Source organism: Anabrus simplex, chromosome 7, assembly GCF_040414725.1.
Source record: "Anabrus simplex isolate iqAnaSimp1 chromosome 7, ASM4041472v1, whole genome shotgun sequence".
In the NCBI taxonomy this organism is placed as follows: domain Eukaryota; kingdom Metazoa; phylum Arthropoda; class Insecta; order Orthoptera; family Tettigoniidae; genus Anabrus; species Anabrus simplex.
Window position 1 is genome coordinate 213,937,184 of NC_090271.1, and position 15,376 is coordinate 213,952,559.

General features: G+C 41.5%; 1 protein-coding gene across 1 annotated transcript in view; it reads left to right on the plus strand.

Moving 5' to 3' along the window:
• The first annotated feature begins 4,059 nt into the window (after window positions 1–4,059).
• Window positions 4,060–15,376, plus strand: part of LOC136877477 (calpain-B) — a 287,052-nt gene continuing 275,735 nt past the window's right edge. The window contains exon 1 of the mRNA XM_067151555.2: window positions 4,060–4,169. Coding sequence (XP_067007656.2) covers window positions 4,134–4,169 — 36 coding nt within the window. The 5' untranslated portion in view covers window positions 4,060–4,133. The remainder of the gene's footprint in view (window positions 4,170–15,376) is intronic.

Genomic DNA, 15,376 nt, shown 5'->3' on the forward strand with positions numbered 1-15,376 from the left:
AAGTCATTGACTAATTCTAGGGGGTCCTGTTCGAAAAAAAAAAGTCCATGGCTGCAGCTTTGCCTCTCCGTTTGAAGTCAATGCGGACCGTGTTATCCATGTTCAGCTGAAATGTATTTCTTTCTGCCCAAGATACCAATCAATTCCAGTTTTTTTTATAGATCTTCTAGATTTTTCGTTCATAACGCCATGTCATCAGCATAGGCGTGAAAGGAAATTCGTTGTCCGAATCTATTTAGTTTCTCAACTACAGTGCACCTTCAGTTGTAAGGTTGAACAAGAGTGGGCTTATCGGATCGCCCTGCAACCCGCCCCTTGTCTGCAAGATATACTATGGCGTGAAGTTTGAAGATTATCTCTGACAGTGACTATATTGTACTGTAGAATGTTTGCTAAGTTCTCCAAGCAACTGTCTCAGTTCATCAAAGAGTATCCGTTGATCCAGAAGGTCAAAAGCCTTCTTGTAATCGATAACGTGGAATTTTCCCTTTGGACGTCTCACGACTTCTCTGATATCTTCACGAGGTTTATGATCACGTGACCGGCTTTAGAGCGCCAATAAAAGACACAAACTTCTCCAGGGGAGGGACTTGAACAACAAGGACCTCCCTGCTTATAGTCTACGCATTGGCTGAAACCCACGGTGTGTTAGTGTTTGATTCTCATTGCTCGACATGACTCTCAAGCCCGAACAAGCCACGGGCAGATTTAGCAACACTTTCTCGTAAAGCCCATTTGAATTCACCTGCGAAGATATCTGATTGGCTAACTTCAGCAGCTGATGAAATGGCAACGGCGCGAGAAATCTACGTTTTTTTTCAAATTAACTTTCTTATTAGCATGACCAACGCTCTAACGCTCATATACTCGGTTCACGTTGTTTCCGACCACCGCGTATATTACTATTACGAAATAGGTTTCTCAGTTTGTTGGTATTTCACTTAAATCCTGGAACTTGTTGAAAAGTTTAGTCCATATTTTCACCAAGGGTGGTAAAGCGCTTTTTAGATGTTCCATCCTGTGGGTGGAGTGAAAGGATGCATTATATGCATCGCCTACACATCGCAAGAGGCTACTAAGAGGGAAACAACCGAAGAATCGGTAATCACTCTCTCCCCTTCTACGCCCCAAAACATATCCATGATTCTGTGCCTTTCCGTGTAGTGGATGCATTTACATAAAGTAAGGTAAGGGTGTATTCTGCCCGAAGGCAGGTCCGAACGTTCGCAGAGGTGTGCCTGAGCCGGAGTTTACGTACGGTAGGGTGGCCAGTTCCTTTCCGCTCCTCCATCTCCTTACCCCCACCAACAGCGCGTGGCAACGCATCCAAATTTTTAGCCACGCCCAATGTTGCTTAACTTTGGAGATCTCACGGGATCCGGTGTTCCAACACGGCTACGGCCGTTGGCACATTTACGCATATCCTTTTTAAATAATTTCCTTTAATAAATATTTAGAGTGTTTAAGAAGCCAATCGATCACTGAACGGTTAATTAATTATTTTCATAAAACACAACAAATATACCGCAGATGGGTTTATTCAGCGAACAAGAAGTGAATGTAACCGTGTCTTCCCAGTGATGTCACATTAATCAATGCTCGTTGGTTGTCAGATGCGCGGGACCGGGCGAGTTGGCCATGCGGTTAGAGGCGCGCAGCTGTGAGCTTGCATCCGGGAGATGGTGGGTTCGATCCCACTGTCGGCAGCCCTGAAGATGGTTTTCCGTGATTTCCCATTTTCACACCAGGCAAATGCTGGGACTGTACCATAATTAAGTCCAAGGCCGCTTCCTTCACATTCCTAGGCCTTTCCTATCCCATCGTCGCCGTAAGACCTATATGTGTCGGTGCGACATAAAGCAAGAAATGCGCGGGAAACCGGAATGCACCCTCCTGATACTCCCAAATACAATTAATAACTGAATTTTGCATTTCCCTTGTATATAGGCCTACATAACATCCGCAGCAACGAGCTAGAATAACATAGAGGGGCTGTATGCCTGTCATCAGCGCTCCCTGCTTGAAGCAAGTTGATAAGGGGCAGCCATGTTAACGGTTGTCAAAACAAAGCCAATTGGCGCGAGAGCATATGTTGAGGTGACAGGGAGATCGTGCATGCCAATTTAATTCCCTAAGTTTTAAGAAGTGAAAACATAGATTCTCGCATTCAAGAATGCCAGCCGTAAGCTCAGCGTATGGTTGTTCTAATCGGAGTAATAAAACCAAGGATATATCGTACTTTATGTAAGTATTACTGAATTATAGCCGAGATTCCTTTTTGTAAATTCTGTTTGTAATTACATCCATTTTATTGTTTACTTAGCGAAAGTACGGATAGCCACGGTAATTATTTGTCGAATTTTGTTTCAGATTTCGTTTAAAGAACAAGGAATTAACGGAACAATGCGTTGTGAGGGCGAAAAGAGATAAATGGTATCCCACTCAATTCAGTTGCTTATGCTCTGTACATTTCCAGTCCTATTTAATTTTCATTCATATTTACAAATAAAGGAAATGGAGTGCCCACCACCAAGAAAACATAACCACAAAAAAAAAAAAAACTTATTTCGTTCAAACGTACACTAAGTATGGTAAATACAGTATTTTACTGCTATTTTTGAAAAGTATACAGCCTTTATTGTAGATGGCTGTTGCCTTGGTTTTTAAAACTATGCCACACTTCATAATGGACAACTTTCAAGCTTACCTTTTAGCTAGTAATCCCAGTATGATATGGTAATGGGAGAAACATGATATCCCCCCTATATTATGATAAATAATTACACTAAACGATTATTGTGGTAAAGTATTCATGGGCCGCCTCTGTGGTGTACTGGTTAGCGTGAGCAGCTGCCACCCCTGGAAGCCCGGGTTCGATTCCCGGCTCCGCCACGAAATTTGAAAAGGGGCACGAGGGCTGGAACGGGATTCTATCAGCCTGGGTAGGTCAACTGAGTAGAAGTGGGTTCGACTCCCACCTCAGTGGTTTTCCACTTCTCATCCAGGCAAATGCCGGGATGGTACCTAACTTAAGGCCACGGCCGCTTCCTTCCCCCGCCCCCACACAAGGCCCCTGTTCAGCATAGCAGGTGCAGCCCTCCCTCACAGTTGTCCCGACCCAATGTCTCACACGCTCCAGAACACTGTCCTTGAGGTGGTTGAGGTGGGATCCGTCGCTGAGTCCGTGGGAAAAACCAACCCGGGAGGGTAAACAGATTAAGAAAGGAACACAGTACTCATGAGGATGCAATAATTTTAAAAATATGAACAGAATGAGGTTGTAACCTATTGTAGGTCCCTATGATTTTAAGGCTTCCTGTCATAAATATTTATGTCCATCGTTTTTATTATAATTTACGCTTAACCACAACAGCCAAGCAGGGTAACGCTCTTGTTCCGATTTCGAGGCCTATTCGTATGTCACTGCGCGATGATTTCCAACTACCCTACAATCAAGTGATCGTGATGTTGGCCTCGTGCCGCCATATGATGAAGTGGCGGTATTCGCTTTAATGCTTCAAGCTATCGGCAACGGTCTTTAATTCTTCCCCAGTGATTCTAAAATGCATATTTTCTACACTTTTCGTCATTTAAAGGCCATGCCCCCTTGCTTGTGTGACCACAGGAAACATGGCGGACTTTCGTTCTATTAGCTTCACCCAGGCAGCGCTTCCGCCTCTCTATGTTATTCTAGCTCGTTGATCCGCAGGCATACCATAAATAACTGAAACTTTTCATGAAGTATATTTTTGGGCTTATGCCGTGTAATTAATTATGAAAACACTCTACGCGTTTCAAAAGGAACCTTGCCTTTCAAGCCTAAAAATATACTTCATGAATAGTTACACGGGCCGTGAAAGTCTAAATGATAATATAACTGAAATTTGTCTGGAGCTGTTGGCGATCGCTGCGCCACTCTCCGCTGGAGCCTTCGAGCGCTATTGCTACAATGGTACCGGTAAGCATGAGGAAGTGGCGTTCTGTATTCTAAGTTCCTTGGGCGTTCTGAGGCGCATACTTATTCTTATACTCTCTTATATGGTCCTTGGTACTAGCATTCGCTATGGCACTAGCATCAGGTTATAAACAACCGCGATCAGTGTAATAAGCTGTTCCTATAAGGTTTTTCCAGCATGCCGTACCGCTATGGGAAGACCATCGTCTATAAAGTAAGTAACCAAGCACTCATATCAAGGATTTTAGATTTCTTTGTCATTGCTGTGGTTATGATCGAGATTTTGGTTATGTTTCAAGTTCTCATGGCAAGTTAGTGCGTTACGTGAAACTTTCCGATTACTTTTCCCATTTCTCTTGTGACATAACACGTATACAGTAATACTTTTCCCCAAATGCAGTTATTGAAGAGGAAAAATAATTAGTGATTATCAAATAAATTAAAACATAATGTTTCACGGAATGTAAACATTTCAGTGCCAAAGTAAATGTTATGGACGATTTTAGGATTTGTATAGGTCATATTCTGCGTGTAGACTCATTCATAGCTTGTTTATCCAGGACATTTAAAGACTAGTGATACTAATATTGATGTACATACGGGCTGATAGTCATATAAGTTTAGTGTAAACTAGATAGTACGGGTAGGTGCCATTTCCGCACGTGGACTTTGTTTGCTGTGTTGTCACTGCTCTTTGTAAGAGGGACATATACACATGTCTTTCATTGTTAAAGATAAAAATACTATACCGGTAGTTAAAATTAATAGCAGCGCCGCATTATGACATAAGCAGTGGCTATAGATTATGAATGGAGATCCGTATCCATGTCTAAAAATTTTCACAAAAAAAAAAAAAAAAAAAAAAAAAAAGAAGAGAAGTACCGGTTCTGTGTGTGATGTTTTGATTCACAATGTCTTACTACGAAGAACATAATTATAAACAACTAGTAGTTCATAAGTAAATTAAGAAATTATCAATTATTAACAACTGAAACAGACAGACCAGTTACATACTACACCATGAAAGATCAAATGTGAGTCGAGAAATGCACCACGGTGACGAGAGAGCATTGTCCACACACTACGCCGAGTAACGTGTAATGCCAACTAGGCCTTTCCACTTATGTCTTTACCACCTTCAGTAACTTTGACTATATGGTTATATGGTTATAAAAGGCGATGGAGCGGGTGAGTTGGCCGTGCGGTTAGGGGCGCACGGCTGTGAGCTTGCATCCGGAAGATAGTGGGTTCGAATCCCGCTGTCGGCAGCCCTGAAGATGGTTTTCCGTGGTTTCCCATTTTCACACCAGGCAAATGTTGGGGCTGTACCTTAATTAAGGCTACGGCCGATTCCTTCCAACTCCTAGGTCTTTCCTATCCCATCATCGTCATAAGGCCTATCTGTGTCGGTGCGACGTAAAGCCACAAAAAAAAAAAAAAAAAAAAAAGGGGTTTCTTTCACGGCACCAAATTTAGAACGTACCAGATCCCAGAATCCTCGAACGATAAAGAATGATAAGAAGGGGAAATTGCCGTTCCCCTTTCAGAAACTAGATATAAATACACCTATTCACATTAATATTCAGCCACTTGTTATATTTTGAGACTGTACATTCATTTATTAATATAATAAACAAAATAATAATTTAAACGAATGGACGAATATAATGTTTTCAAGACACAATATTACATATACAATTTCACTTTTGAAATATTGAATAAAAATAAATTACTGTATGAGAATACTAATTATGACAGTCACTTTAATATTCGACCACTCGTATGTTACCTTTTCGAATAATACGTTACCGTCAGCTATTAGTATTCCCTTTGTGCGTATGAATTCTCCTAAACGATGTCGCATATTGGAAATCAGTCTTTTGGTATCTCCAGCCTGGATGCTTCGTCATTCCTCTTCAATTCTTCTTTGAAGTTCATTCTTAGAACGAACAGGGGTTCTGCAAACCCTGTGTTTGAGTTCTCCCCAAAAATTTTCGATTGGGTTGAGATCCGAGCTTCGGGGCAGTGTTTCTATCAATTTGGGACAGTTGTAGGTACACGAGCCAACTTTTCATAATACACGCTTTGCTTAGGATCATTGTCCTGATAAAATTTAAAACTACCGCTGATGCACAATTTATTAGCACTCTTATGGAGATTTTGCTTCAAGATGTGGAGATAGTCTTCTTCCTTCTTAGTGTCATCAATTCTAGTCTGTCACCGACTCTACCTGGAGACATATAGTCCCAGATCATGATGCTTCCTTCACCGTGCTTGACAATGGGCCATATATTTCTGCTTTCCAGCTCTGTGCTTGACTTCCGCCATACATATACTGTACCTTGCCATCCGAGTGAAAGACATTGAATTTGCTTTCGTGGGCAACAATAACATCGTTCCACCAAGAATCATCTTTCTTGACGTAGTCTTTTGCAAACTGCAATCTCTCCTTTCGGTTTGCTTCGCTAATGAAGGACTCCTTCTGCGCATCTCTACCGTTGTATCCTACTTTCCTCATGACTCGCCGTACTGTTTCAGGATGGACTTTCTTACCGCACTCCTGGAACAGTTCCGCTGCTAATTTAGGAGCACTAAGCCCGGATTGTTTCTTAATCTTTCTAATCAATATCCGTTCTTCTCGCTCAGTGAGTTTTTTAGGCTGGCCTTGCTGAGGGAAGCGATTCGAGCCTGTATTAATTATCAAATCTTCTTCTTATATCTCCTATTGTACCCCACGGTATGTTTTAAAGCTTGCTTCTTTGTCTCTGAGATATCCCTCCAGCATGATGGAATACAGTAAGTTGATGTTGCTCATACGTGGTATTCTTTCCTTTCCGACCCATTTTACTGACGTTCTGCAACAGCACTTCGATACAGTGATTACGGAGAACTGCGCATGAGTAAAAAGCCGTGTTGATACACTTAAGAATAACAGGTATTTTATTTGATCCTATAATGACTTGTCTAAATATATTAAAGAAACTATTTGAAATAGTTCATATTGGGTCCACCTTGTCAATACACTTTTAATGATTGGTATTTTTAATTCTATCATACATGTATCAGGAACAATATGTATTCCTTCCTTCAGTGAAGTCAAATCAAGGAATGATTTGATGAAGTGAATGCATATTGTTCCTGATACATGTATGATAGAATAAATAATTTTCAATCATTAAAAGTGCATTGACAAGGTGGACCCAACATACACTATTTTAAATAGTTTCTTTAATAGATTTAAACAGCCGTGGTTACAGAGGGGATCCAGGGAGGGGCTAAGGCGGACTTTAGCCCTCCCTCACCCCTCCTCCTTGTTTAATTAGAAGTTTACAATGTTTTAAATTAAATTATACGTAACAGTTTTGTTCCTGCTGTGTCACTAATGTTCGCTAGAGATGAATAATAGTATAGTGACTATAGGATAGTAAGTATAGAACTCGTCCTAGCAGCGGCCTGAGAACTGGTAACAATAGCCTGCATGTTGGCAACGACAGCCGAATCCAGGACTTCACAAGTTACGACGGGCTTGTGGATGCGGTGCATTAATTTTCGCTGAGAATATGCTTCTTCCTTCACAAGTAATAATTGGAAAATTATCTGAAAGTATACTATTTTCTATGCAATGAATACCAAACGTAAGTTTTGTAATGTTTCAATTTTATCGTTCTTTGAAAAGCCAAAAAAGAAAGAAGCAGAAAATAAAACATTTTGTCGATGAAGGCTTCTACTAGTGGTGTTGACATGATTACTACTGTTAACAAAGAGGTCCATTTAGAAGGGCTTATTCCCAGTCATTTTCCTTAGTTTTCAGTCGACGAAATTATTAAAGCACCAGAGATGTATGATACAGATTGCACTCCAATAAGTGCTGAATTAAGTGCGAATATATCACTATGGGGAGATAATTGGGCAACGTCTCATCCAGAAAAAGATAGAAGGCCAAAACGTTGCATATATGAGCTCTATATAAAGGAGATGTCTTTACCAAAATTCACCCAATGATTGCCACTCTGCCAGTCACAACAGCCTACACAGAGAGAAGTTTCGTGGCTCTAAGTAAGCGCAAAAATCATACAAGTGTCGTACAATGGGAGAGAACCTGCTTAATGGCCTTGTATATTTATAACTGGTCAAATGTTTATTGATGTGAACTCCTAATACGTAACTGTACAGGATAAAGTTGATGTACCGGTAATACTTTAAACATTGTGTAATGGAATTTTGTGGTGAAATACATATCCAATTACCTTAACTAGCGTTTTCTATACTCTAACAACTTCCTTAAAATAAACTCGGAATATTTGAAAAATACGAAAGTAAAATGTCCCAATTAGTCGTTATTTTTGTTTTGTGGCACTTTTTTAACTTAGCCCCTCCCTTTATGAAATCCTGGATCCACCTTTGCATGGTAGTGGTCAACACGTGCGGTGGCCGAATATTAAAGTGGCGCACTCCGGTGACACTTTCAACATACTGTACATGGTATTAATTTTGTAACTATAGAAGACTACACATTAGTTTCTAATACATACATGTGTCACATTTCAACACATCTATCTATCGAACGTTCTTACACTTCTTTTCAGCTTATAATACAGGCGGCATTAATAAACGAGTCGCCCTGGCCGAATATTAACGCGAGTAAGTGTATGTGATCGACGATGCCGGTTAAAGAACCACATATTTATGGCTAGTTAATGGTTTTGTATATATATGCAGGGTTATTCACCTAACATGTTACACGGAAATAACTTCTAAACCATTAAAGTATCAGCATTAGCATTCTGTTTTCATATTCGTAAATGGTACGCAGGGTCTTGTAAAATAATGTGCTACTTAGTCTCATAGGGTGATTAACAACGGAGATATTGATACTAACTCCATATGTTTAAATAGAACGGCACAAATTTATACAGCTGATTTAAAAGTTCATCTATGTACTAGTTCAAATATGTAAGTATTTTCAAAATCGGACATTTACTTTTCGAGATATAAGTAAGAACAGCATGCGGTGTTTTGCATGCCGCATCGGACGGCGTGAAGTCGGACAAGGACATATTGAGGCGCAAGCAGTTTCCTGGGAGTGAGTTCAGCCACAGAATGGGCACCAGGCATGTAAGCACCTCGTACACATGTGATAGGTTTGCAAAGTGTGCATGACAGGCGAACACATGACAGGACAGAAAGGGTTGACGTGTTTAAAACTAATAGAATAAGTACTCTGCCTTGAAAGGAACATAACGAAAGCTATAATTGTCACTGGTTTTAGTGTACAGTTCATACTACTCTATGAGTTGAGAAATAAACATAACACAAAACACCGGAAGAGCTCCTTCTAGAAAAGCAAATGTTCAGAGCCGATCGTAGTGAGGTGGCAGCAACACTATTATTTATGTTTTATTTTACACGCATTAATCTCCGCAGAGCTCCAGCGCGACTGTAGTAGCGTGCATTCGGGAGAGCGTAGGTTCGAGTCCTGCTTCGCCCAACCTGACATTGATTTTCATGGTATCCCATGTTCAACACCAGGCAAATATCGGATATGTACCTTTGTGATAGGCCACGGCCGACTTTCTTTCCAAATCCTTCCCATTCCCATCCGTCAGAAAAAACGCTAAACTGAGCGCAGCCTATTACATGTCAAAAGAAAACAACACACTTTAATCTCCCTTCCCCGTTGTGTGTTCGCCAGTCATACAATAACGTTGCACACCCAGGGTATGTTACGGTACATCACATTATATTTACAGTACACGCCTTGTATCCGTTGTGTGGTTGAAATCAAGGCCAGGAAGCAGCTTGCGCCTCAATATGTCCTTGCCCGACTTCACGCCGTCTGATGCGGCATGCAAAACCGCGCATGCTGTTCTTTTTTATATCTCACAAAGTAATTGTTCGATTTTGAAAATACTCACATATTTGAACTTGTACGCAGATGAACTTTTAAATCAGCTGTATAAATTTGTGCCGTTCTATTTAAAAATATGGAGTTAGTATCAATATCTCGGTTGTTAATCACCCCCATGAGACTAAGTAGCACGTTATTTTACAAGACCCTGCATACCATTTACGAATATGAAAACAGAATGCTGATATCTTTAATGGTTTAGAAGTTATTTGCGTGTAACATGTTAGGCGAATAACCCTGTATATTAAATCCCTGGATTCAAACGGCTGATTTTTTCCTATTTAGAGTACTAAGAGTGCTCGTTTGAACACTTCAAAACGGAATATTAACTCTACATGGAGATGTTTAAATCAAATTGTTAACAGATTCCAGATTGCTTCTTTTAATTTAATATCTTCATAGAAGTAAGAATGATATAGAAATATTTAAATAAGTCATTATATCACACAGAAGACATGGTTTTGTAAATGAGGAGTCAATTTAAAATATCAGTAGAAGTTTCCGATAGAGTTAGTAATCGTAGACAGGGGCCAACCAGTTCGTTTCTTATTACAAAGTCTTTGACAGTGGCAGATTTTGTCTTGAAAAATTCGCTGGGCTACCGATCGAAGCGAGAAGTATGTTTACCTCGCGCGACGTGAGTGGGTAACTCGTTGAAGTAGGCTATGTGAAGTTCCATTTGATTTTATACATTTCTCGGCGCACATTTCACATTACACATTTATTGGTGTAGTGTGCAACGGGCCTAAACTGGAGCGCTACATAAATGTACTCTTATAACCTTTTCTTTATACAGTATATTTCCCGTACATGTGAACCATCTTGCGAACCCTGTGACATAAAGGGATCCAGAACGACACTCTGGGGAAGGCGAACCAACTTACTGACCCGAGCCATTGTCTAGTATTATGCCTCCCTTGTAGTATCGAGATGCAGGCTTCTGTACTGAACAATTCTCCTAAGTTGAGGGACGTAAACAGATCCTATTCTGGGTGGGGGCGGTAGAATACATCCATGACATCCCCTGCCTGTCATAAAAGGTGACGGAAAGAGCAATCACCAGGGGCCATCATCCTAGGAGCGTTAATGATGATGACGTTTCCCGTAGCTGACTCTAGCGTTGTTTCTACTTAGTGGTACCAGGCTCCTCGCTCTGCTATCCGAGCTCCTTTAGTCAACTATTGTTCTCTTCCGACCCCGACGGCAACAGGTTTCCTAACATAGGGAACCTATCATTTTCACACACTTCCTTTTGCCGATCCTTTATTCTTCGAAGTATCGCAATCTTTCCTGTTTTCCTTCTGATTAGTATTAAGGGACGATAGTGAGCGGCTGTACTTTTTCTTAAAACAATAATTGCCACCACAAACACCAGTAATCTGGAGATATAATCAACATTTTCTAAATTTGAGGGACTTAAACAGAGCATAGGCGGCTTTTGGGTGGAGGCATGGGAGGCTGGGTCTCCTTACTTGTATTGCAGGAGCATTCAAACTCTCATGTGAACCAACTGAGGACCTAATTTATTTACTACTAGAATTTTACGGCCAAATTTTACACCCTTTCGCTTGGATTCCTCCCGCGTAGCTAATAATAAATATTTCCATATGTACAAGGCAAGACGTACGGCAATGATTCGTTTGGGAATTATTATGTGATGTGATTTAACGTAGTATATAGGCTCGTACGTACGCTGGTTGACGATGTAAAGCCTTTAAAAGTGAGAGTAAATTTACGGTGTTGTCAGGCAGCCAGGCATGGACATCGTCACGTTGACCGGTAAACCTTCTATGCTACATGTTGCCATTGATGCTTTCGCGGCCCGTAATTATATACATGATATAGGCTTTCGGGCTTATGCCGTGTCAAGAAAATAAGGTGAAATTCTTTACGTTTTGCAGAGAACTTTGTTCTGCGTCTTCAGAAGAAAATCTCGACTGCTCGACTGTCCACGAGAAAGGCTTCTCAAAGAATGAAGTTTGAATTTAGACGTTATAATAGAAGTGGAAGAGGTACGTTCATTCGTCACCAGATAGCTCCCCGGACGCGGTACAGCTCGAGCGGTCGAAGCGGAAACTGACGGAACCATCAGAATCAGTCTGAGAGGTTCACATAATGTAACAGTTGCATGCACATATGAAAGTATGATATGGACCCAAGCCTGGAATGAAACATCTGACGATGAGGGACGTGCGAATTTGGAAAACACCGAAACGAAATAACAATAATGAAGGGACGGGGAAGGGAACTACATACGTAAATCCTTAATGGCTGACAATCACGTATTATTTAATTGATGGCGAGTGTCCCTGTTGAAATTGATAGGATTTCTACGTATTTCTATAGCTTCCCGTATAATCGTGGACCTGTAGTGTCTAGTGCGGGTAAGAGCTCGAGCATCTTGGAACACGACATCATGACCCGACGATAGAGCGTGCTCAGCTACTGCTGATTTGTCTGGCTGGTTGAGACGAATATTTCGTTCATGTTCCTTGATACGAGTACCAATGGACCGGCTGGTGTGGCCCATGAATAACTTACCGCATGTACAGGGAATTTCGTATACCCCAGGATGTAAAAGTTGGGACAATTTGTTCTTGGTTTTACCCAGACTGTGAGCAAATTTAGTGACGGTGCCAAACACGGTTTTTATGTTGTGTTTGCGGAGGACCTTGGCAACTCGATGTGTGGTGTTGTGAATGTAAGGCAGGTAGGCAGTTTCCTTCACTTCTTCCTTCTGTGAGCTTTGCTTTGTCGTTTCTCTGGGATGCAGGGCTCTATGAATCTGCAAGTCCCTGTAACCATTACACTTGAACGTGACTTTGAGTGTGTCCATCACCACCTGGATATTTGACGGCTCACAAATTTTTCTCGCCCTTTTGGTGGTGTTGTGAGAATGCCTTGTTTTTGTGCTAGATGGTGGTGAGAATCTGCATGAATATAGTGATTTTTGTGGGTAGGCTTACGATAGGCGGTATGTCCTAAGGAGCCGTCCGGTTTCTTTCTTACTAGAACATCCAAGAAAGGAAGGCATCAGTCCGACTCCATCTCCATAGTGAATTTAATTGAAGGATGTTGCTGATTTAGGTGGTTTAGAAATATATGCAGTTTCTCAGGGTCTTCTGACCAGACCACAAATGTATCATCAACATACCTCCACCAGATCATAGGTTTGACGAGCGACGAAGCAATAGCCTCCTCCTCAAAATGCCCCATAAAGAAATTAGCCACTACGGGTGAAAGTGTACTACCCATAGCCACTCCGTCCGTTTGTTCGTAAAAATTCCCACCCCACAAGAAATAGCTGGGAGTTGCAGTGTAAAATAGTTAGTAATGTATTCAGGGAACAGATGTTCAATGAGAGACATGACCGAGTCCATCGGCACCTTAGTGAACAAGGACTCCACATCGAAACTCACCAAAAGTGCATTAGGTTGAAAGATTATGGTTGACACATTTTTGACGAAATACCGGGAGTCCCTGACGTATGATTCAGTACATCCTATGTATGGTTGAAGTAATTTGCTTAGGTATTTAGCCAGAGCATACGTAGGAGAACCTATCGCACTAACAAAAGGTCTGAGACGAACATCTTCTTTATGAATCTTAGGAAGTCCGTATAATCTAGGTGGCACTGCGTCCCCCGGGGAGAGATGTTTAGCCTCCTCTTGTGGAATTGAAGACTGCCTTAAGAGCTTCACGGTGGCGTTAGACACACGAGTGGTAAGAAGCTGACGGAATCATCAGAATCAATCTGAGAGGATCAGATAACTTAACAGGTGTACGCACATATGAAAGTATGACATTAACACAAGCCTGGAATAAAACATATGGCGATGAGGAAAGTGCGAATTAGGAAAACACCGAAACGAAATAACAATAGTGAAAGGACAGGGATGAGAACTACCTACGTAAATACTAAATGGTCTAGATAGCAACAAGGCACCTGGAATTGACGTCATTCCGACTGACTGCCTTAGGAGAAACCAGCATGGCAAGGTTATTCCATTTAGTGTGTAATATGTATGAGACAGAAGTGCCATCTGATTTTCGGCAGAATGTTGTTATACCTATTCCCATGAAAGCTGGTGCTGACAAGTATGAAAACTACCGCATCATTAGTTTAGTATCTTATGCCTGCAAAATTTTAACACGTACTATTTACAGAAGAATGGGAAGACAAGTTAAAGCTGAGTTTGGCTTCAGGAGAAATGCAGGGAAACGTGAAGCAATCCTGACTTTACGTCTGGTCTTAGAGGATCGAATTCAGAAGGACAAGCCCACGTACATGGCGTTCGTAGATCTAGAAAAGGCATTCGATAATATTGATTGGACCTTGCTATTTAAGATTCTAAAGGTGATTGGGATCAGATACCGAGAACGAAGAATAATCTACAATCTGTATAAAATCAGTCTGCAGTGATAAGAATCGAGCGACTTGAAAAAGAAACAGCAATCCAAAAAAGAGTGAGACAAGGCTGCAGTTTGTTCCCTTCATTTTCAATGTTTACATAGAAAAAGCAGTAAAGGAAATCAGAGGAATTTGGGAAGGGAATCACAATCATAGGAGAGGAAATCAAAACCCTGAGATTTGCTGATGATACTGTTATGTTTTCTGAGACTGCAGAAAATCTGGAGAAACTGCTGAATGATATGGACAGAGTCTTGGATAAGGGCCCCTCTAGGGACATCATGACCATGACGTCGGTCTGGGGGCTTGTGTGCTTGATGATCCCGAGGGCTGTGCCAGCTTAGGGTTACCCATGCTGGATTGGCCTCGGTGTAGGGCCAGACTAACAACGTGTCCCCGAGTTGCCTGAGAGGTATCTGCGCTCTTTAAATTTCATAACTATTTCTACCCTTCTATTATCACCTTCTTAAATTTCATTCCTCTTTCTGTCTAGCCAACCTCTCTGCTTCGGGTAGATTAGGTTAGTACGGAGGTTTTATCCTCCCCCCAATCACAAGTTTCGGATCGTGGCGAGGTGATGCATGGCTACTGGGAGAGTAGTTCCAAGCGACCCCCTCCAGATACCGGGCGCCCTCTGGAGTAAATAGCCTTGCCTTCGGCATCACTCCTGGGCTCTGCCGAAGGTCGACCTCATATTTCCTGAGTACTCGTGGGACCAAAAACGGAACCTCTTTCACTTTCTTCTTTATCAAAGGGTGGCACCCTTCAAAAAACTGCGTCCAAGATTGGCAAGAAACGCAAGCGGTATACTCCAGTTCCAGTGGATTATGTAAGTGACGAACGTCTTCCTCGATTTCTGGTTGCTTCCAGGGTCGATGGTAAGAGTTTTTTGATGAATGTCCTTTCATGATCAGCAATTCCATTGAAGAAATTGTTGCTGGTGAAGTCGACGAGATGCGCAAGCTCCGCGATGGATCCGTACTTATCAAGACATCTACGGCTGAACAGTCCAGACGGCTACTTAAAGCCAAGTTATTCGGAAAGGTAGAGGTGAAAATCGAGAAGCACCAAACCCTTAACTCCTGCAAGGGAGTTATATTCC